The sequence below is a fragment of the Garra rufa genome, chromosome 3 (assembly GCF_049309525.1).
Source record: "Garra rufa chromosome 3, GarRuf1.0, whole genome shotgun sequence".
Lineage (NCBI taxonomy): Eukaryota > Metazoa > Chordata > Actinopteri > Cypriniformes > Cyprinidae > Garra > Garra rufa.
In genome coordinates, this window is record NC_133363.1 from 47,425,911 (window position 1) to 47,447,982 (window position 22,072).

A 22,072-nucleotide genomic window follows, 5' to 3' on the forward strand; every position below is an offset into this window, starting at 1 on the left:
GTTAGTGATTGGGGGTTGTGCAGTGAATATGATTGAAAGGTTGTAAAACAGACAGTCAGACAAAGCATGTGCTCGGGCTGAGTGAGGGCGTACCATGTTAGAGTGAGGCTGCAGCACTAGTCGGGCCTGTTTCCGCCGCTGCTTCCTGTAGTAGTTCTCAAATGTGTCCCGGGCACCCTGGGTAAAGCAGATACACATTCTAAACACCTGAGTGAGAATAAGGCTGTTCACTAAGAAGCATGACTCTCATTTTGTTTGAACAGTTCTGTGACCACTGAGTCACCAGTCGGAGGAACGAAAGAGGGGAGGTAATGACTGAGAGAAGCAGTTAAAACAGATTTAAAACAGGAAAACAGATTTTCGCTTGCAGAGGCCGTGTTAAACTTCAAATAAGAGCATATCGGGTACTCTTTCTGCTAATCTCATAGCATGATTCAGAATACAGCGCAACAGAGGCCTGTGGTCTAAAAACAAAGGCCCTCATTCACCGCTTTAAGACTTGATCCTTTTCCCAGAGTCCCAGAGTGCAGTTCCTGTCCACCTCACACTGGAACTGCACTCTGGGAGTCTATAAGGGCATGACGCTAACACATGCACACACGTCCCTGTCAGAACAGAACGGAGAAACAAAACAGTAACACACAGTGACAGAGATAAAGCCAGAAAACAGTGGCAGTACGGTAGGACTTATCACCAATTCCGGTCAAAGGCCTCTGAATTTATCTAGACAGAGCGGGTGACTGTACCTCTTGTACAAAAATAATAAAACTAGACTTGACCACACAGAACCATTTCGTAAATAACAAAAGTTATAAGAGATATAAGCTCGGTTTTTAGATCTTGTAAAGAAACTGCAGAAAGATGTTAATACACACCATTTTTCAAGCTCAAGTCCACCCACATTAATCTATTCTCGTGTCTAATAGTCCTTAATAGTCTCTAATAGTCTATTAATTGTTAGTAGACAAAACAGGTCAACAAAATTGTATTAGTCGCTTGGTTGAATAAAAAAAATTCTGCAGGAAGTGGCAAAGTCACACAGTCCGTGACGGACAGATCGTTAACGGCTTGTCTATGTGTTAATACCTTTCATTCATCGTCCTCAAATATGGCTTTTTATCTGAAAGATGTATGTAGTAGCAATTTTACATGGCCACTCAATCTAATGTTAACCTTGAAAAATGTGCGCTATTGAGGTGTCTGTGCGTAGTGTGGAAGCTGAATAGTAGCGCACTCCCTGCATAACAGATGAAGGCGCCAGTGCGGTCACTTCTCTTAAAATATTCCGTAATTTTTGGTCATACAGATAAAAGTAATACATCTTTCGAATCTGTAAAGACTCTATGTTTATTTGAGTGCACTCAGAACAACAACGAAACGTTGCACTTTTATAATGCATAAAATAATGAAAGCAGGATGCACTTTCTGCTGTCTCTGTCTCTGTGAACTTGAGTGCGAAACTTCGAAAACTTTGTGTATACTTGCCTTACAGACATGAAAAAATATATCTATAGAGTGAAATGTCTACTTTTAAATTAACCAATTCAAATAGAAAAGAAATATTACTCAGATTACGTAATTTTATGGGATTTAATGTATTTTAATATTGTTCTAAAAGACACAGAATAAAATAAAAAATTCACAACAGAAAACTTTTACTTGCCATTTTAAATGACGTTTTACACTGGTTGAATCACAATGCCGGATACATGAAATGAATTGTAACGCAGCCGTCTAAGCATTGCATCAGCCTTCATATGAGCTTATAATGATTAAAATGCTGTCTATGAAGGACACTTACTAGGTTTTTGAATAGAGCTGCAGTCTATTACAACATTGCCATTTAGCTGATGGTTCGGTCTACAGCGAATTGCAGCATACTTATTATGCCAGAGCCCTCACTATGAGCACAATAGTAATACAGAGTCCCTCGAGGGTTTAAACCAGTAATAACTTGGTTACCAAACCCAAATAGTTAACCAGGACCACACAAATGTAATGATGTGTGGGGAAGAATAAGGTTTGAGAAATAAGAATTGAAGGAGAAAAAAAAAAGTGGGCACAGAAATGGAAAAGCATTATATAAATTTTGAATGACTTTAGAACAACCCTAAACCTTTAATAACAGCAGGGATTGAATAGATATTCTGCTTCAACCACAGAGGACTTCAGAGCACAATGAAAGACAGAAGGTGAAACAATTCACTATGGAACATAAAAAAGTATGAGAAAGAAAGTACCTTGCTCAATGCAAAATGCTACATTTTCTCTCCAGCAAAAAGTGCTGGGAAGTCTGATTCATTTGAGCCAGTTGGTTCCTTCATCAACTTATTAAAAAAATGTATTTAATGATTCATAACCACTCTACTTTGAAGTTGCAGCTTGTAACAATGTAAGCTGCTCGTAATTTAAAATAGCTTCACCAAAGTGAACAGTCCACAGTGGGGTAAAATGACTCCTGCACAATATATGGTCACTGACGGCACTGACTCTTTGGAGCAGGATGTGTATTACCTCAGAATCCTTAAAAAGAACTTTTGGAGAAGGAAAAAAAAAAGGATGGTCAAGAAGGATGCCATGTTCTGTATGAAGGGAATTTAACCAAGTGTGTCCATCCTGTTGGCTATGCAAGCTCTTCTGCGGTTACTGAGACTGAGAAGAGCAGGTCTACCAACTGCAGTCTAAACCCAGTTGAACGTATCCAAACGCTCCATCTCTTATAGATGTTCCTTAACCTAAACAGTCAAAATCAAAAGGAGAACAGTGCCAACATCAACTATCGAAGAAAGATCCGCACTAAAGTTCAGGCTGAACTTCCCTCCACAAAGATCTAGTGGCTCAGATCTCCAGAGCTCAACTAATACATACAGTGACATATATGGTGGATTATTGGGTGTGGTTTTTGGGGTCGTAGATGTAGGATGCAGGCCCGTTCTGTGGTTCTCCTTTTCTACTGCAGCTGGCCCATCACAACCAGCCTGTGTTTACACTGATCAAAAAACAGACCAGAACTGTCAGAGAACTGAGACACTGTTCAGACCTGAAGTTCCATCAGGAGTAAAGACTTTGAGCAGGAAGAGGCTAGAGGAGGGTAACAGGGAAAGAAAACAATAGAATAGAAGATACAGAATAGAATCTCAGAAGTTAATGTTCAGAAAATAGACTTATGTGCTGCTTTGAAGACACTGATGAACCAATTAAATAAATATATTATTTAGCAAAATGCTGAAGAATCAATAGGTTGAAGGTCCAAATTGCCGTTTCAATGCAGCTTCAGAGGGCTCTACATGACCTCAGCCAAGGAAATAGGGTCTTATTTAGCGAAACGATCAGTCATTTTCTAAAAAAATGAAAAATCTATATACTTTTTAATCCCAAATGATCATCTTGTACTAGCTCTGCAATGCACGTCTGTGACTTCACACGTTACATAATCACACTGGAAAGGTCACGCATGGTTAGTTCTTCGTCTGTATACTCAACTTTAAAATTGTCTGACATCGTTTTTACATTTTTTTTGTAAAAGAGGTTTGGCTTTCTTTACACATTCGCTTTGTAAACACTAGGTTGACACTTATGCCTACGTCACATGTGACCTTTGCAACATGACTACGTAATGCGTGAAGTCAAGCTAGTGAAAGACAAGTATTTGTGGTTAAAACGTACATAAATGTTTGTTTTTTTTATATTTTTTAATTGTTTTGCTAGATAAGACCCTTAGTCCTTTAAAGGAACATTCCACTTTTTTTGGAAATAGGCTCATTCTCCAACTCCCCCAGAGTTAATAAGTTGATTTTTACAGTTTTGAAATCCATTCAGCCGTTCTCCTGTTCTGGCGATATCACTTTTAGCATAGCTTAGCATAGATCATTGAATCCTATTAGACCAATAGCATCGCGTTCAAAAATGACCAACGAGTTTCCATATTTGTTGTATTTAAAACTTGACTCTTCTGTAGTTATATCGTGTACTAAGACCGGTGGAAATGCAAAGCTGCGAGTTTCTAGGCTGATAAGATTAGGAACTACACTTCCATTCCGGCGTAATAGTCAAGGAAGTTTGCTGCCGTAATATGGCCGAAGCAGGCGGAGTATTATCAGAAATGAGTTCCCAGCTAGTTTAGCATTTGCACATGTGCTGCGTGGTATTACTGCTCCTGCTTCGGCCATATTACGGCAGCAAACTTCCTTGACTATTACGCCGGAATGGAAGTGTAGTTCCTAATCTTATTAGCCTAGAAACTCGCAGCTTTGCATTTCCACCGGTCTTAGTACACGATATAACTACAGAAGAGTCAAGTTTTAAATAGGACAAATATCGAAACTCGTTGGTCATTTTTGAACGTGATGCTATTAGTCTAATAGGATTCAATGATCTATGCTAAGCTATGCTAAAAGTGATATCGCCAGAACAGGAGAACGGCAAAACTCAACTTATTAACTCAGGGGGGAGTTGGAGAAAGAGCCTATTTCCAAAAAAAGTGGAGTGTTCCTTTAAAGCTCCATTGAAACTGCAATTTGGACCTTCAACCCGTTTGCTCCCATTGAAGCCCACTATATGGAGAAAAATCCTGAAATGTTTTCCTCAAAAACCTTAATTTCTTTTCGCCTGAAGACAAACATGAACATCTTGGATGACATTGGGGTGAGTAAATTATCAGAAATTTTTTATTTTGGAAGTGAACTAATCTTTTAAAAAATATATCACTTTCCCTTACGAATGTGTAATCATTGCATCCTTAAATCCAAAGTGCTATAAAAATAAATGTCATGTCTAGGCTAAATCAACCACCCAGACATTCTAATAAAAAGAGACTAAATATGTGACCGAAAGAACTCAAACAAATAACAATAACAGATACACAGAGAGCAAACAGAGAGGAGTAGGAGAACAAAAGGTGAACCCTTGAGATCTCCATCAGCCTCTGATCTCTGACACAGTACTGCCACTAAATCTCAGTAGCTGCACTTGAGGTCAGACTGGTTTAAAAGATAAATTCCATTTCAGTTCGGCTGTTTTCTGGCAATGCAAAAACAATAAGCATTTATGGTATGTGCAAGACCATAGGGCATAGAGGTCACACTTTCAACAACTCATGCTTCCTCTTTTCTCTGTTCTTTCTTCTGTTATATTGCAGTCTGCTGTTCTCTTTCAATTCCACCACTCCAGAGGGATAATGTTTTTCCTCTGTCCGTTTGAACTTTATTATCTGCAGATTCATAAAAATGTCAATTGTTTGATGGTGGTGTGAAGAAAAACTTAAAACATATTGTCTTCAGTTAAAGCTTTTCAAGCCAAACTTGACTAAAGAACAGGCTGTACCCTCTAACTGGCACTCTGACCTCTTCCTTGTCCTGTTCTCTTTCTCCATCCTTATTCTTTCCATCCCTCGGCTTGACTTTCCAACTGGAGTTCAACTTCCTGTCACTCCACAGAAGCTTTACACTTATAGTTCCAGGCATCACAGGCCTGTACTGTCTCACACACACACATGCACATAAAAAAGCCAAGGGACACAACCCTCTGGTATGAAGGAAACCCAGGTGAACCCCCTCAGCATCTCCTGCCGGCTCCCAGCTTGGGCCATCTGGAGTGCAGCCAGCTCAGAAGTCAGAGCAGACCCAAAAAAGGGCCATTGTACATGTACAGGACCAAGGTCACGAGCAATTTCTTTATTTGACTCATTTCCCTCCCTTCTATAAGCGTCTCTTACTTATTACAGTAGCGAGTAACCGTGTTTACATGAAGTTTGTTTAAATTATCAGGAGTGATGTCACATTAAGACTGATCGCCATATAAACATACAGCAGCCTCAACAACTTCCTTCCTGTGGGGGCGTTCAGGACACTGAATATACAGTGAATGGGAAGTGTCTGGCATATGCGCATTCGAACACGGGCGTTCATGAGTGTGTGCTCACCGTTTAAACAAAAAAGTCCTTCAGGGACATACAAAGTGCAATTCTGATTGTTTTTGTATAAGAAAGCAGTGTGATTTCCCAGGGTCCAAGGTGACTCGAGGGTCACCAGGGAAAGGAAACACAAAAACTCGAACATTCCTTCTTAAAAAGAAACACAGCGACTCGCTTATCGGGGCTCTGTTCTCATTTGTTTGCTTTCTTTCCTATAACCTCAAAACAGTGTTTGTGTGTGTCCCCTCTATGACTCCCTGGTCACTTTCAAACAACTCTTGTCCTTTTCCTCCCTTTCCTCTGCGTCCTCAGATGGCTCCTAGACCTGGTCTCCAGAACTGGTCAAAAAAAGGGCAAGACGTGAACTCTAAAGGTTTCCTCTCAACCCCCGATTCCCCAGCATGCCATTCTCACCAGCTTCCATTACAAAGACTATTGTAGTAATGACAGTTTGTCTGCTCACACTTGAAATTTACAGGCTGGAGGGTCATAAAAGTGACATTCCACCAACTCAAACAATTCGAAAGTCTTCATGAGGAGCTGTCAGCACGTACACTCCGAAAACAAACACGTGCGTACTCACGTAAAAAAAAAAAAAAAATAGACGTACCCACCCAAGCACGTAGACCTACACCCAATCCGTGGTGGTATTTTGAAGCATACTACAAAAGCAAACAGTTTAAAGACTCTCGACTCCATAGATGTGTGTTTAGCAAGTTAATAGCTAATAAATTAACAGTGATGCATTTTAAGAAGTGTTTTTCATTACTTGTGGCTGCGTCAAATGCAATATTTGTTTGTGCAGGAAACATTCCAGGGTACGTTTGGGTGGAGATCATGCTGGTAAACTATGGAGCAGTTTCCACTGGCAAATTTCAGCAAAGTCATCAACAAACAACTGATGCTAGCAGCTTGGATTCAAAATGACCAGCCAGCATGGATTAATCTGAACCAAAAATAAATCAATTATTTCATCAAATATTGCAATTTTGTAATTTGAAATTTGATACGAAAAACATCTAATATCCAGATAATGGCCATATAAAAAACTAAAATATTGTTTGCCATATTCAGCAAGAACTACAAAAGTGCATGAGATAATTTTGACATCAAATTAAGTTATGTTTTTCATGAACATATGCACAAAACACTCTCTCTGAGAACCACACATTGCAACAAGAGGCCTTGGGGAACAAAGTGCTGGTTATATGTGCAAGTGTGAGGGCCAACACAGAGATCATATTCTAATTAAAACAAACAAAATTTAAAATCTTGCAAACAAGACATACTCACCAATACAGTGTAGATGTGTAAACAGCGATACACAGGAGAGAAGTCCACCAGGTCCTGCGCACCAGGAATCTGCAATACAGAACGAGTTAATGAGAGACAAATCATCTGTACGGATGAGCAGCACTAAAAAAAGGAAAATCACAAGAAACAGACAATATTAAAAGTTATTTATCAAATAGAATCTATTTTGAATTTAAAGGTCATCAAAAATAAATCTAGTATAATAGCTTTAAAGGATAAGTTCACTTCCAGAACAAAAATTTACAGATAATTTATTCACTCACTTGTCATCCAAGATGTTCATGTCTTTCTTTTTTCAGTTGTAAAGAAATAATTCTTTTTGAGGAAAACATTTTAGGATTTTTTTTCTCTTCAATGGTGCCCCCGAGAACTTCCAAAATGCAGTTTAAATGTAGCTTTGGGCCATGTTCACACTTGGCGTCTTTTTTGACAAGAAAAAGTTGACAAGCGCGCTTTTTTAGTTACAAAAAAATCTGGAAGCGCTGCAGCAGAGGGCGTCTTTTTGTTGCTATAACAACAGCTGCAACAGTAGCCTATGTGTGGTGCAGAAATGTCGATAAAAGAGGAAGCTGGCTCTTTTCTTTTTTGACATTTTTGCCTTTTATTTGTCATTGGTCAGCTGTCAAAAAAGAGCTTGACATAGGGCGTTTTCTTCAGAAAAGTTAAACTTTTTTTCAGCTTGAAAAGACGCTCTGAGCTGCAGAAAAAGACGCCGGCGGTGGCGTTTAAAAAAACGCTCAGGACTTTTTTGAAAAGTTAGATTATAATGTAAAACAGACGCTGGCAGTTTGAAAAAAGACGCCAAGTGTGAACACGCCCTTAAAGGGCTCTATCCCAGCTGAGGAAGAAGGGTCTTATCTAATGAAACGATCGGTTATTTTCTTTAAAAAAAATAAATAAATAAAAAAAGACAGTTTATATACTTTTTCACCTCAAATGCTCATCTGGTCTAGCTCTGCGTGATCTCTGTGTATTCCAGTTAAGGTATGTATAAAAAAAAAAAAAAAAAAAACATCGCTGCAGAAGTACCGACCCAGTGTTTACAAAGTGAGCATGCAAAAAAGATCAAACGCCTTTTACAAAAAAGGTAAAACACCAATGAAGGACGATTTTGAAGAAATAAGATGGGAGTTTTTTGAATTACCCTAACTGTCATGAACCAGAACACAAAGAGTTCTTCACACAGAGCTAGACAAGACGAGCATCTGAGGTTGAAAAGTATATAAATTGTAATTTTTAGAAAATAACCGATCGTTTACCTAGATAAGACATGGCTGGGATTGTTTAGAGCCCTTTGAAGCTGTATTTAAATTGCATTTTGGAAGTTCAAACTCGGGGGCACCATATATAGTCTCACCACTATATTGAGAGAAATCCTCAAATGTTTTCCTTAAAAAACATTATTTGTTTACGACTGAAGAAAGAGAGACATGAACATGTTAGATGACAAGGGGGTGAGTAATCTGTAAATTTTTGTTCTGGAAGTGAACTTCTCCTTTAAGCAGATTTAACACCACTTTGACCTGAGCCACCCTTGACCTTACCGGTAAGGAAAGGCTCTTTTCTAAAAGTAAGCAAACAAATGGAAAACTAAACAATGCCAGCTTTGATCTGGTGCCCGCAAAATGGCAACCAGGGACATACAAACACAACTATGTTGTGGCACCACCAACAATAACCCAGAGAGAATGTGGAAAAAACAATTCAGTCTTGATGCACCGCTGGGACAGCGCTGGAAATGTCTGTCCGGTTCAGGGACGGCATGTTCACATTAACATGCTGCCGTAGAAACAGTTTACAGACAGGACAAAGGGGCGCAAGGGGACGTCGTTCAGGTGGCATGGGGTCATTAAACGGGCACCGATCTGCATCTCTGGATACAACCAGTTTCTCAGGAAGCCCCTGAGCGCAGAGATTCGAACAGATTAAAAGGCTGGCACAAGCAGGAGCCAGAAAAGGAAAACATGATGACGCACACGCTGATTGAAGCTTGGAGGGAAGGGAAGGGGGGAAAGGTCAAATGAGAGGGCAAAAAGCATTAACCTTACCAGGGTCACTTAAAGGTAAGGTTTTCACTTTTGTGGAACTTATCAAAAAAACTGAGAGCTGATCAAACAGACATCAAAATGGTATTCAGCTAATTAACGATGTTGCTACATCATGAAACTAGGTAAGTTATTAGGTAAAGATGGCAAAATTAGTCAACAAACCGCAACTTATTCTTAGCTGCCTTGCTACCAAAGTGTGTGCTTAATGTAACAATGCAAACAGAAAACAAAAGCCCATCACTAGTGCTTTGGTACAAACACAACAAGTGCCAATCTTGTGTTCCTTCGGTTTGACCAAGTGAAAACACCACGTCAAAACAAGTGAAGAAGTCACACAACACAAACAACGCTTATCTGAGCACGTCAAAATAAACTCAACATAAACTAAACAACAAACACCGACTGAGAGTGTCTTGACTGCATCGCTTTAATTTGTCTCTTAGGAGTGAAGCGAGACCGGGAATCATCCTTTCTCTCTGTGCCGGTGACGGCAGCCACAGCTGGGGAGCACGTCTTGCATGCTCCACACGTCTCACATTGCCGCCTCAGAGGAGCGGGGCAGCCCTAATGACACTAAACGACTGCAGAGCTGAGACGCTCCATTAAGAAAGGGAGGGGATCCTGGACTGGGCAGGCAGCCCAACAGCAAGTCCATGGGGATATTAGAGTAAAGCAGGAGAGAGGGACTGCTAGAGAGAGAGACAGAAACAGAGACAGAGGGACTTGGATAGGGTATTCATCAATATTCAGAAAAGGTTCCACTTAAAAAATAAATATATATCTGGAACTGAATGACTGTCATGACTTTTGGCTAGCATGGATGGAACACTGTACTAAAATACTGTGATAGTGTTTTGCAGATCTAAGTCCATTCGTCAGAAAAAGACTGATGAAGCAGACAGGGCTGAATAAATCTGACATACTTGCTGAGTTATTCATTCACACTTAACACAAAATGAACCAGAAATCATTACGGTGTACTCAAGAGCCCCTTTCCCACCGGGTAGTTCTAGGAACTAGGTACCAGGCTGGTTCCCTGAGAACTATTTGTTCCCCTAAAGACATTTTCCTGGTTGCATTCACACTGCTAGTAGGAACTGTGACGTGACGTCATTTAAGAGCAGTATGCAAAAACATAAACAACCAGATAATAGAGGACTGTGATTGAGGACTGTGTTTTTGCGTCTGGATTTATTATAACAGATAGAATGTACACATTTAATTTATGGTTTCTGGTTTCTCCCAAGGTTTTTTTTCTCCATTTCTGTCACCTGTGGAGTTTTGGTTCCTTGCCGCTGTCGCCTCTGTCTTGCTTAGTTGGGGACACTTTCCAGCGATATCGTATACTATTTGAACTGAATTGGATGATGATATCACTGAATTCATTGATGAACTGCCTTTAACTGAAAATTGATTATTTACAATAATGTGTTACTTACACACTATTGTGCTGTTTAAATACTGTGCAGTTGCTTTGACACAATCTGTATTGTTAAAAGCGCTATATAAATAAAGGTGACTTGACTTGACACTTGACTTCACCACTGGTAGATCCTATTATGCGGGGTTAGACACTACTCTGTAGTAGGAGCTGATTTAGTTCCGCCAAAAGGCGTTCCTAGAAGTAAATTCATTCCCAGTTCTTGTGAACACGCCAAAAAAAGGGGACCTTCCACCATTATTTCTAGGAACTTTGAAAAGGTTCCTCTGGTGCGAATGGATAGTTCATTTGTCAGCATTCTTGTTTTTAGTATGAATGTGTTACCCAAAGGTTATCTATAAGCTGGTGTGCTCCAAAACAATGCCAAAAAATTTCATTTACAAGATATAAGTTTCAAAACTTTCAGTCTATAACTTCTGCCAATATGGATTAACTATTTTGATGACATCACCCTGCACTTTAGCATCTCAACAAACTTTCTGTCCAATCAAATGCTCTCTAGAATCCGACATGTCCTGTCCCCTTACATTATAAACAGATGCTGAAGCTGCGGCTGAAGTCGGTCACTTGTTTACAGAATTAGTACTTTCTGTACTGCAAATGGCTTGTAGTTCACTATATAGGGGATAGGGAACTATTCAGACAGTATAAATATGCTTTCCATTTGGGCGAATGAAGCCTTGCTTTGCGCTGTGTCACGCGATCAGTCTGCTTCGGTCTAGAGACATGACAGCACGAAGCAGATCATAAAATCTATTTCAATTCTACATAGAATGCTATATTTTATTGCTATAGACCTTTTTCCTGAGTAAACGATGAGCGCCGCCATTACGAATTCTAACGTCAGATTGAATGCTTTCCTGTTCCGGTTTCCATAGGAACTCATTCAAATAGCGTCCATCTGTTTTTAATGTAGCTAACGTCCGCTGCTTCGTGTCATCTACACACTCATTAAAGTGAGGCACTGACAAATGGCGGTCATTGCGACATTGCCAAGTGATGGCGCTATGGAGCCATGTGCTTTTTAAAAACATTTTAATAGGTTTAACATTAGTTTATTAGCTCGGAATATACCCTAATTTGACTAGAAACAATGCAGACCGGAAATGCAAAGCATTCTTTCAGTTAAAAGCCGGAATTACTTCCGTGTTCAGGAAAAAGGTCTATATGGATGAGATATTGGCTGAAATACACTGACATATGCTGCTTTACCGAGCTAGACAGCTCTGGCCCAAGCTAATATAGATGAAACGCTACTGGCTATTTAAAAAAGGGGCCGGGGCTGCTTTATATGTTGTACTCTCTCTTTCTGTTTCAGTTTCAGTTTAAGTTACGTCAACACATTGAACAATGCAATGTGTTTCAAAGCACTTCAGTGGACCTTTAAAGAAACATGTTATGAGATTTGGTACTAGAGATGCAACGGTCTTCCGGCAATCAATCGGAATTGGGCAGTTTTTGCTCCAAACACGTGATAGGCCAAAATAAAATAAAAAACTAACCAGTTGCCAGTTTTGGAATTGCGCACAAAATGCATTCCAATAATTTCCTAAAATGTTATTTGTGTGGAAATATTTTGAAGTCTCTAAACAGAATGATACACAGAGACGAGACACACTAAAGGCACACTAAAACTTGCAGTTGGTATCAGAATCAGCTCATTTGCTTGTTCAAAATTTGGCAAGCGGAACTGGCCATGAAAAATCATGATCAGTGCATCCCTACTTGGTATACATAAAAAAAATAAAAATAAAAAAAAATCCTAAAGGAATCAGAAGAAGAATCATTACATTCCTTATGATTTCCATCTATATGAAGGACTGAGACAGAAAGAAAAAGAGAATAGCCAAAAATGTTTCATAAACTGCCTGTGCACAAAAATAGACTAAAAACTTGACAAAGACTTACAATCAGTTTTAATGCTTAATGGTTTTATTGTGATGCTAAGATAAATCTTTCCTCTCTCACCTCATCTTCCTCTTCATCCTCCACATCCAGTATCCCAGAATCCTTTTCGGAAAAGGGGTTGCTTCCAGTTCTGTCCACCTCTGTGCCTGAGCACACTTCCTTTCGTATCCTCCGTCCACTCGCTGACCGCTGCTGTGATGTCACCGCATTGTCACGAGCAATCTGCACCTGTGCCTGGAAAACAAATTTTATATATACAGTCAAAACAAAAATTATTCAGACACCAGATTTATTTTTGATATTTTTTTACTAGTGGGATCAGGACACTATAGTTCATTTATGTAAGTGAGGATAGCAAAATAAAGAAACTGTGACATATTATACCCAAAAATTCTTCATACAGTGGACTACCAGTAAAATTTTTCTTTAATTGCTAAAATTTTTCTTTCATTGCTAATGCAACCTTTACAACACAGAAAGAAAAAAAAGAACTTCAGTATTCACTAACTGCAGAATCCCATATGCACTCAAGAAGGAACAAAGTCTGAGCTCATGTCAATCATTTCCCCTCTGACATTCCAAGTCAATAGCGATATTGTGCTACATACTGACAAAGCACGTCTTTCCCATTAGAGCCAACAAAGGGAAAGGCACCTGTGACTAAGGACTTTCCATATGCAAAACGTGAAAGTTCAATAGAAAACTATTCTTTAATGAACGCCGTCTGACGTCATGACTAAGGTCAATGCTCACGCAAATTTCTCCTTACAGACCCTTCAAGTTATTTGGTGAGGAGCAAGATTCGGGGTTGAAGGGCTCTTGAAGCACAACAGGGCCTCTTTGTAGAAAAAGTGAATGGAGAGGAAACTTCAACACCATGAAGACAACAGAATAGAAACCAAGCAGTGACAATAGGATGCAAGGTGGATGTTGTAGCTGCTTGGCAGTTCCACAAAAAGGAGTCAGTACAACGCTGTTTATTCTGATTATTCTTCTTGAGAACGAGAAGGTCTAAATGCACTAATTGGACTACGTAAAGATTAAGTGTTGTCATTGTATTCATCTAAGAATTGTGCTTTATTTATTTCTTTAGACATGTCTGAAGTTACAGTCCCTCTTCTAGTCCTGAGTAGAGGCATGTGCGTCATAGCGAGGGTGTATCGGATGGTGGCACATGAAGAGACCTTTGCAACTCAAGAATTCCTTCCCGTTAAGAGAGCATCAGAATTAAAGGGCTTCATTACAGGAAGAGCTGTGAACATTTCAACCCAATGTTCACATCCATTATTGTTCATACTTGTCACATACCTCACTGTTTTTGGTTTATATGATGGTGCCCAGAGGTGGTCCTGACCTTCTCGTAAAAGAAGAGCATCATCACTTTTTTTCCCGACAATTCAGCTCGTTACAGTAGTGCGTTGTCTATTGTGCTTCATTGGCTGTTGTACTCCACTTGTCCCGTTCGGTCCCCTCTTCTTAAGCAGAGGCATTTGCGTCAGAGTGATGGGGTATGGGATGGCAAACAAAAAGAAAGAAACAAACGCTGCAAAATTCCTTCCCTTCAGTGCCCTCCTGAAAGGGCCCCATTAATAAGAACTTCTGAATTTCAAATCATATTAGGTAGCCACAGCTGCAATTTCAGGATTTAAACAAGAATGTAACTTTGTATTTTTGGAAAATTCCAAATGAGAGAAGAAGACTGTTCCTTCTGAAAAATTACATATGCATCCAGAAAATGCCATTAGTTGTTAAGATGTTATGTGATCTGTTGCCCAGAACTCATTTCCTTTAGAAATATTTGTAATTAGGAATAGTGCAACAGAAGTAAAAAAAAAAAAAAAATCCCACTTACTTTCTCCACAGAGACAAAAGATTTTTCTAATGTATAAACCTGTCGAGACAGACCTAGCATGAATCTGAAGGTGATATGAAGATGAAGTGATGATATGCACATCTGTAGAACTTGTTTCTTCAGTGAAGCATTGCAAAAGATGTAAAATGACATTTCTCTACAAATCTTCGAAAAATCGTGTTGGCAAAGACAAATTTCCATATTAGTGAATCAATTAACCCCAAGCCAGTAATGCACTGACATTTCAGCAGCTGAAAACATTTGGCTGAAGGTGCAAAAAAAAAAAAAAAAAAAAAAAAAAAAAAAAAAGGTCGGCCAAAATAGTTTTGGGGGTTGTAACAACTGTCCTAAACAATGGTGTTTAATTAGCGATTCTCTAATGATGTTTTTTGACCGTGTAATCGCCAATTTCATGCACATATTGTGAATAAGCTACAACAAGTAAACATGTCAGCTGTGTGGGCGCACGTCACTGTGACCAGAAAGGATTCTAGAGTAGCAGTATGTAAAATTTGTTCAGCTAAAACTAATTGAGAGTTGACTTGTGCTGAATAACTACAACCGGTTTAATTTGTAACCTGAGAAGAGTACACAGCAACCTGAACAGCATATTAAGTACACAATTACCCAAATGTAATTAGCCCAACTTTAGTTTCGGTTTTAAGCCAAAAGAATATGTAAAATTTCATTTTCAATAAAAATTAATAATTTTTGTGTGTCACTACCTCAAACAGATTGTATTTTATACTTTAAATTACTATAATAAACAGTTAAACTATACGCTTGTCTTTTCATTCAGATGGATTATTTGCAGGGTCGGAAATAAACAAGGGCTTGTGGCAAAAATGCCACCAAAATGAACAAGAATGCCCCATAAATTCAAGACGAAGGGTCAAAAAGTGCCCCTGCACAATAAACAAAGTATTACTGCTGTTATGATTAAAAAAAATTGAAATGTGAAAAAGAATGAAGTGTTGTCGGCGCAGATAGCCTCGTGGGCAATGTGTCGACATGCAGCGCCGTTGCGCTTCAGGCATCCCGTGTTTGAGTCCTGGCTCGCAGACCTTTCCCAATCCCGTCCACCCTCTCTCTCCAGCTTCGTTTCCTGTCTAAATACTGTCCTATCAATTAAAGAGAGGCAAAAACACCAAAAATACCTGGAAGCAGGTGCTTCCAGTCACCTGAAAGATGTACAGACTTGAGAGAGGTAATTCTTGCACTTAATCTCTCTCCCCCTTTCTCTTGCCGTCTGTCTGCTTGTCTGTCGGTCTGTCTAAACATCATTATTAACTGCATTAGTTTGCTATCAACGGCTCAAGCGTCGTTACTAGGTCTAAAATGACGTTTTGGAACTAGCAACGAAGCTGTTGGATGAGCTGCGTAAAAAAATGTATCCTACTCACAGAAGCATTTTAAGGATAAAAACGGGACGAATGTCTTGAAATATATTATCTGATCGATGTCTTGAGGTGTGGTAACTGTAGTATAAGAGGAATAATTGACTTCGGTCCGTAAAATTCTACAAAAATAATGCACAGCCGAGGTGTAACAGCCACTCCGTTTCGCATCGTGACCGCATCACCACCTCGGGTGTGCATTATTTTCTAAGAATTCTATGGCCTATCGTCAATTATTCCTTACATAACTCCGATTGCATTCGTCTGAAAGCAGGAAGTCATAGGATGCATGAAGGGTGAGTAAATAAAACACTACAGTATTGTTGGTCCTATCGTCAGCCTGCGAGATCGCCTGTGCATGTGTTTCGAACCCTCCATATACCAAACGTCAATGGCGCGGCTCAAGCACGGATTACGGAGCAGTTCGCAGACACTTTAGTTAAAGCTCGCGTTAATACGAGCCGACACGCGGCTCGCTGAAGCATCCCAAAAGCGGCTGTCCATAATACATCGCTTGTATGAATTGAATTTCCGTAGGCGGGATTTACGTTGTGACATAATAGCATCCGGAAAACAAACGCTGTAGTCCAAAGGAGCCGTTCATTGTAGTTCTTGTAAAGGAATTTTTATTTTATTTAAATATCTCCCTTTGAAGTGGACTTTGAGATTTGTAACTTTGTAGATGTTTTTTATGCCCAAACATACACACCACACACTGGCTAAAGTTCAAAAAGTGAAAAAGCATAATAGGACCCCTTTAAAGGTCCCATATCGTCAAAATCAAAATTTCCTGGCTTTTTTCATGATAACTAAGGTCTAGGGGCTATCTAACTACCATATGAGTTTCAAAACAGTCAATCCACAGTAAACTGCACACAGCCTGCTTAAAGTAGCTGTTCATTTTCACGAGCAGCTGTGACTTCCGTAACGATGTGACGTCCGATCGACTCAAGTCACCGCCTTCAGTCACAAACCAACGTCCCACCCTCCTTTTGTCAAACCCCCAGACAACAACGCATCCATTCCATTATTGAGCAACAACAACAGGAAAACAAGTGGAGAAAACCCTGTTCAGTCGATAGATGTCAAGCTACGATCATTACACAGGCTTCAGAACAACGTTAATATAAGAGACCAGCGGCACGTCAACTTCAGCCTCTTTCACACAGCGATTCCGGTAAATACACGGATAATGTGTCCCACGATTTGTTCCGGAATTGTTTAATTTGGTTCATTCACAGTTGTTTTCCGGAATCTGTGCGTGCTTTACACACAAACCATGAAGACATGTGACGTTTGGATGTGAGATGTAATGCGACGCGTACGTTTCTCTAAACTGAAACTAACCTGAACAAACTGTGCTTCAGCGCTGATAGTGAGGAGCTGGCTCTGTCTGATCGCCGCTTCATTCCACTTTGCACGTAACGTTATTTTTCGTTGTGAAGAGTCGCTTGATAACGTGCATCATTACTACAACACTGCCTTTAGGTTCTGGCTTTGGTTCACACAGTTCCCGTAATTTTCCAGAATCAGCGCGCATTGTGAAAGGGGCTTTACTAAAGCAACAGTTATGTAGCTTACTGCATTCGGTGTTTGTAAAAGAAAAAACATTAATGATCATTCTAAAATATCCTGTTGAGTATCAGCTCTCTCTATTGCTCTGAGCTCGCTTACGCTTACAGCATACATGACCGTAGTTACCTGTGATTGGCCTGGTTGTGCGTCACTCAGAAAACAACAGGCCAATCAGAAGAGAGGCTCATGAATATTAATTAGATGGGCCAAAATCGACCTGTTTTTGACAGAGCTCCTAAAAAAGGAGCTGTAAAAATATATTGAGATGGATTTTGGCACTTATACCGCAAATATATATTCTTAAGGACATCAACAAATAAAATAAACCTCCAGAAATGTGTATGATATGGGACCTTTAAAAAAGAAAACGAATAAAGTGGCAAATCACGAAATTACATTTTGATTCACTCAAACTGCATCAGATTGCTTTTATGCACCGTTTTGTGCAGCATTGAGCCTTATAACCAATCAAACATGTTTCTGTTAAACTTAGGAATGTCTGAGTTTTTGTTTTTGCATTACTTGTGCTAGACTTGACGTCATGAACGGACTGAATGAAACAAAAATGTTTTATTGTTGTTTTCTATATCGATATTAATCATCATTATTACAAAATAAAGAGCAATAATCTACAATTATGATTTTTGTCATTACATTGCAGCCCTATGTACTATGTACTTTATTTGTTTAAAATATTGATTGAAATATTCGGGTAAATTTATTTGACATTAAGGACAACATAGTACAAACGTACACACAAATGTAAAAAATGCCCCTGAATATCAATTTCCAGGGGGCAAATATTGCCCCTGAATGGAAAAGTAAATGTCTGATCCTGTTCATCTGCAATGCTTCAAGGGCTCAATAGTCCATTTTTTGCTTAAAAAATGTTAAGTACAGTCTCAATACTATTTTCTTTGATTTAAAAACAATCCTTTAGAAAAAAAGAACACTGTGAAAGACAGCTAAAATGAGTTAGTTTCAACAAGTATCCCACTGAACACTGCAGCTTTGTTAAATGTTCAATCATGAACATTTACATGAATATACTAATAGCCCTGTCCAGAGTTTTAAATATTCATATGATTGACTGTGGAAAAACATGTTGCTTGACAAGGTAATGATTTCCAAATAAGTAGATATAACCAACCTCTGACCAACACAAAGAAGACGACAAAGGGAGTATTTTAGGAGTCATTCTGAAGTTAATGGAAACATGTGTCTTTTAAATGTTCAGATGTGTTCCTACAGACGAAATACACAAAGAGAGTAAAATAAAACAAAACTGGAATAGAAATAGGCTGTAAGTGGCTAAATGAACAAAAGGGACAAAAGGATTCAAAAGAAAAGGAAGATTCAAATTCAAACTTGAGGTCTTTAACAATCTCTTAACTAACCACTTTTATATACTCCACACACATACACAGACTCTCTGTGCTCGACAGCTCACAATGGAGCCATTATTACAGCACTGGATCTCCCAATATATTTATTTTCAGATCATTTGTTAGTGGAATTAAAACAATCACAGGCTCAGAGACTGGGCCTAATTTCCAGTGGAATAGGAACCAGTCTGCAAGTCTGGATCACAGAGCCCCTAGACAAATAGCCTTCTGTTATTAGCGGTTCGCTCGCGCGCTTGCTCGCTCCTCTGGAGTTGAGGATGGAAGAATGGCGCAGGGAGGAGGGAAGGAGAGCCATCCAAAGCTCAAGAGAAGCCATCTCTGCTGTGGAAAGGGAAGTGGATCCACTTGAGGTTGAGGGTCTTACCCTGAAATAACCGATTTATTGCCCAAAGGTATTTGGTGGTGGTAGTGATGCCATCTGTCTTGTGACATCAGCCTGAAGAACGTGGAAACTTCAAGTATTTCTCCACACTACACTAGCAATGTGACCATAATATGTGGTGATGGATGGGCAAAAATGACTAAGAAGTGGACAAATACAGAGGCAAAAAAAGAAAAAACAAAACCCCTGAACAGAAGAGAAATATAAATGATGGGAGGGGAAAAGGTGCTCTGTTCTTCATCAGTCAGCAAAGAGCAACCGATCCATTCTTCTCGAGCTTCTACAGTCAGAACGTCTCCAACGTCACTCCACCGCAAAACCGCTGGAGCAGAAACCCACAAAAAAGGAGAAAGAGCGACGGCACCCTCCTGTATTTAACAGCAGAAACCACTACTGAAGCTGCAAATAGGCCACAATGAGCACCAACATGTAAGCAGAGCAGTCACATCTGTTTGCAAGGAGAAGTCGCAGGTCAGAACCAGGAGCCAGCGTCTGTGTCAGCAATCAAGCATAAGAGAGTGTTACAGATTGATTCTCCGAGTTAACAGAAAGCTTGTGCAAGGTGACATTAGAGCTTGATTTATCGTTCACTTGGTTTACTTTTGAGGAACAACTCCATAGCTTTGCTCTAATCAGCACGTGCCGGGTTACAGCCAAAACACACACGCACGTGAACGCGCGCCAACAAGACAAATCTTACAGGACTCAAAGACATGCAAGAAAACAAACTTTAATAGGAGGAATGTGAGGCTTTGGCAAGTGCCGGCTGGACGGCCACTTTGTTCAAAGGTTATTGGAGTTTGAATTTTGGTTTAACTCTACACCAACATTCCATTTCTGCGGGAGATATTACAGAGCAGAAGAGACAGGCAAAATCTAGAATGACCTTTGCTGCCACCTACTGGATGCAAATGGAACAACAAGATGGAGAGCCTTGGCTGCTGGTGAAAAAAAGGAGAACTGACATCAAATAAAGAGTGTTCTGCTGATTTACTAGCCAAGACAAAAGAGGGGGAAATGTTTACATTTTATGAAGAAAAAAAGTAAGTGATGTAAAACTCCTTGACACAATGCCAGGGTGTTGGTATGTGGTTGTTATGCTATACTCAGAGGTTTTTTTAGCACATTGCTAGAACTTACTTTATATATATTTAAGCAAATACTGTTCTTTTGAACTTCATATTCATCAAAGAAACCTGAAATCGATATATTTTCAACATAGAAAATCAAAAATGTTATTTGAGCACCAAATCAGTATATTAGAATGATTTCTAAGGGATTTTGTGACATTGAAGACTAGAGTAATGGCTGTTATAATCCAGCTTTATTAAAATAGAAAATAGTTATTTTAAATTGTAATAATATTTCACAATTTTACTGTATTTTTAATCAAATAAATGCAGCCTTGGTCAGTGAGAGACTTTTTTAAAAATAGAGCTGCACAATTCTGGATAAATTGAGAATCGTAATTTTTAGTTTGTTTGTTTGTTTCAAACAAAGATGATTTTCCAATGATTCTGAACAAAGCAAAATAACATGTCATTTACTAGAGTCTGTGACAAAATATCAACTGCTGCAGTATATTCAAAAAATGTTTCATTAATTTGAATTAATTATTGAAAAAGTTTTAATGAATGATTCAATGACTCAATTATAAATACTTGTTTCATTACTGAATGAATCAGCATTTTTGAACAAATCTCTTGAATGAATGATTTAATGACAAATTTTTTTAACAGTCAGTTGTTGCCACTTCGTGGCAAAACAATGTAATCTACATTGTACTCAACAAACGTTATTTGAAGCGTTAATTACTTTCAAAAGATGATTTGCTGTATTTTAATCACTACCATAGACATCTGTGTTTATAACAGAACTATAAATAATTGAGAAAAATGTTTGTGAAGCGGTTTGATACATAAACATGATAACTGCTCTCTCTGTGTAAGCAGCAGTGTAAAAACAGATTTGAATATTCCAGTATGACTTTATCAAAGGTTTAATCGCATGGGTGTTTGAATAGAGATCGCAATAGAGATCGCAATCTTTTAATGATTAACCCTATATCAAAAACAATAATGGCCAGTTTTACTAAATACGGCAAAATTAGCGTTAGAGCGCAATTGCATAAAAGTGCAGATGGGAAAATTCTGCGTGTGATTTGCTAACAGATCATTTCCATAATGACCAGCACGTTCTACTGCGAGCAGCGCAAATTACCGCCTGCTTTAAGACATGCTTTTTTTGGAGCGTTAAAGGGTTACTCCAACCCAAAATTAAAATTGTGTCAATAATCATTTACCCCTATGTCGTTCTAAACCCGTAAAAGCTTTGTTCGTCTTCGGAACGTGCGTGACACCGCTGACAGAGAACAGCGTACGCTGCTTGCGTCCAGAGGATACTATCCAAAATGGCGTTACGGTAATGCAGAGGAAACTAATTGTTGAATAAAGCCGTTATTTTTGTTTTCTTTGCCAACCACTGATGGCAGATGGACTATTTTGACGACGTCTTTCATACTTTTCTGGGCCTTGACAGTGTTATTTACCTAGCAGTCAATGGGACAGTTACAAACCTCCCAGTTTTCATCCAAAATATCTTAAATTGTGTTTCAAAGGCGAACAAAGCTTTTACGAGTTTGGAACGACATGGGGGTAAGTGATTAATGACAACATTTTCATTTTAGGGTGGAGTAACTCTTTAAATAATGGCGCAAATACCAGTAATGTGACAAGCACAAACGTTAGTAAAACACATTGCCTGATTCATTTTAATACTCTCCTTCCATAAATTTTGCGTCTGAAAGAGAAACACCTACAAATGCATATTCAATAGGGT

At 39.0% G+C, this 22,072-nt stretch overlaps 1 protein-coding gene across 1 annotated transcript in view; it reads right to left on the reverse strand.

The window, feature by feature from the left end:
• The window catches only part of exoc6b (exocyst complex component 6B), a 114,680-nt gene that overhangs the window by 61,923 nt on the left and 30,685 nt on the right, over positions 1-22,072 (reverse strand). The window contains exons 7-9 of the mRNA XM_073836269.1: positions 12,683-12,856; positions 7,205-7,273; positions 94-177 (exon numbers count right to left, since the gene is read on the reverse strand). Of these exons, the coding sequence (XP_073692370.1) occupies positions 94-177; positions 7,205-7,273; positions 12,683-12,856 (327 nt within the window). The remainder of the gene's footprint in view (positions 1-93; positions 178-7,204; positions 7,274-12,682; positions 12,857-22,072) is intronic.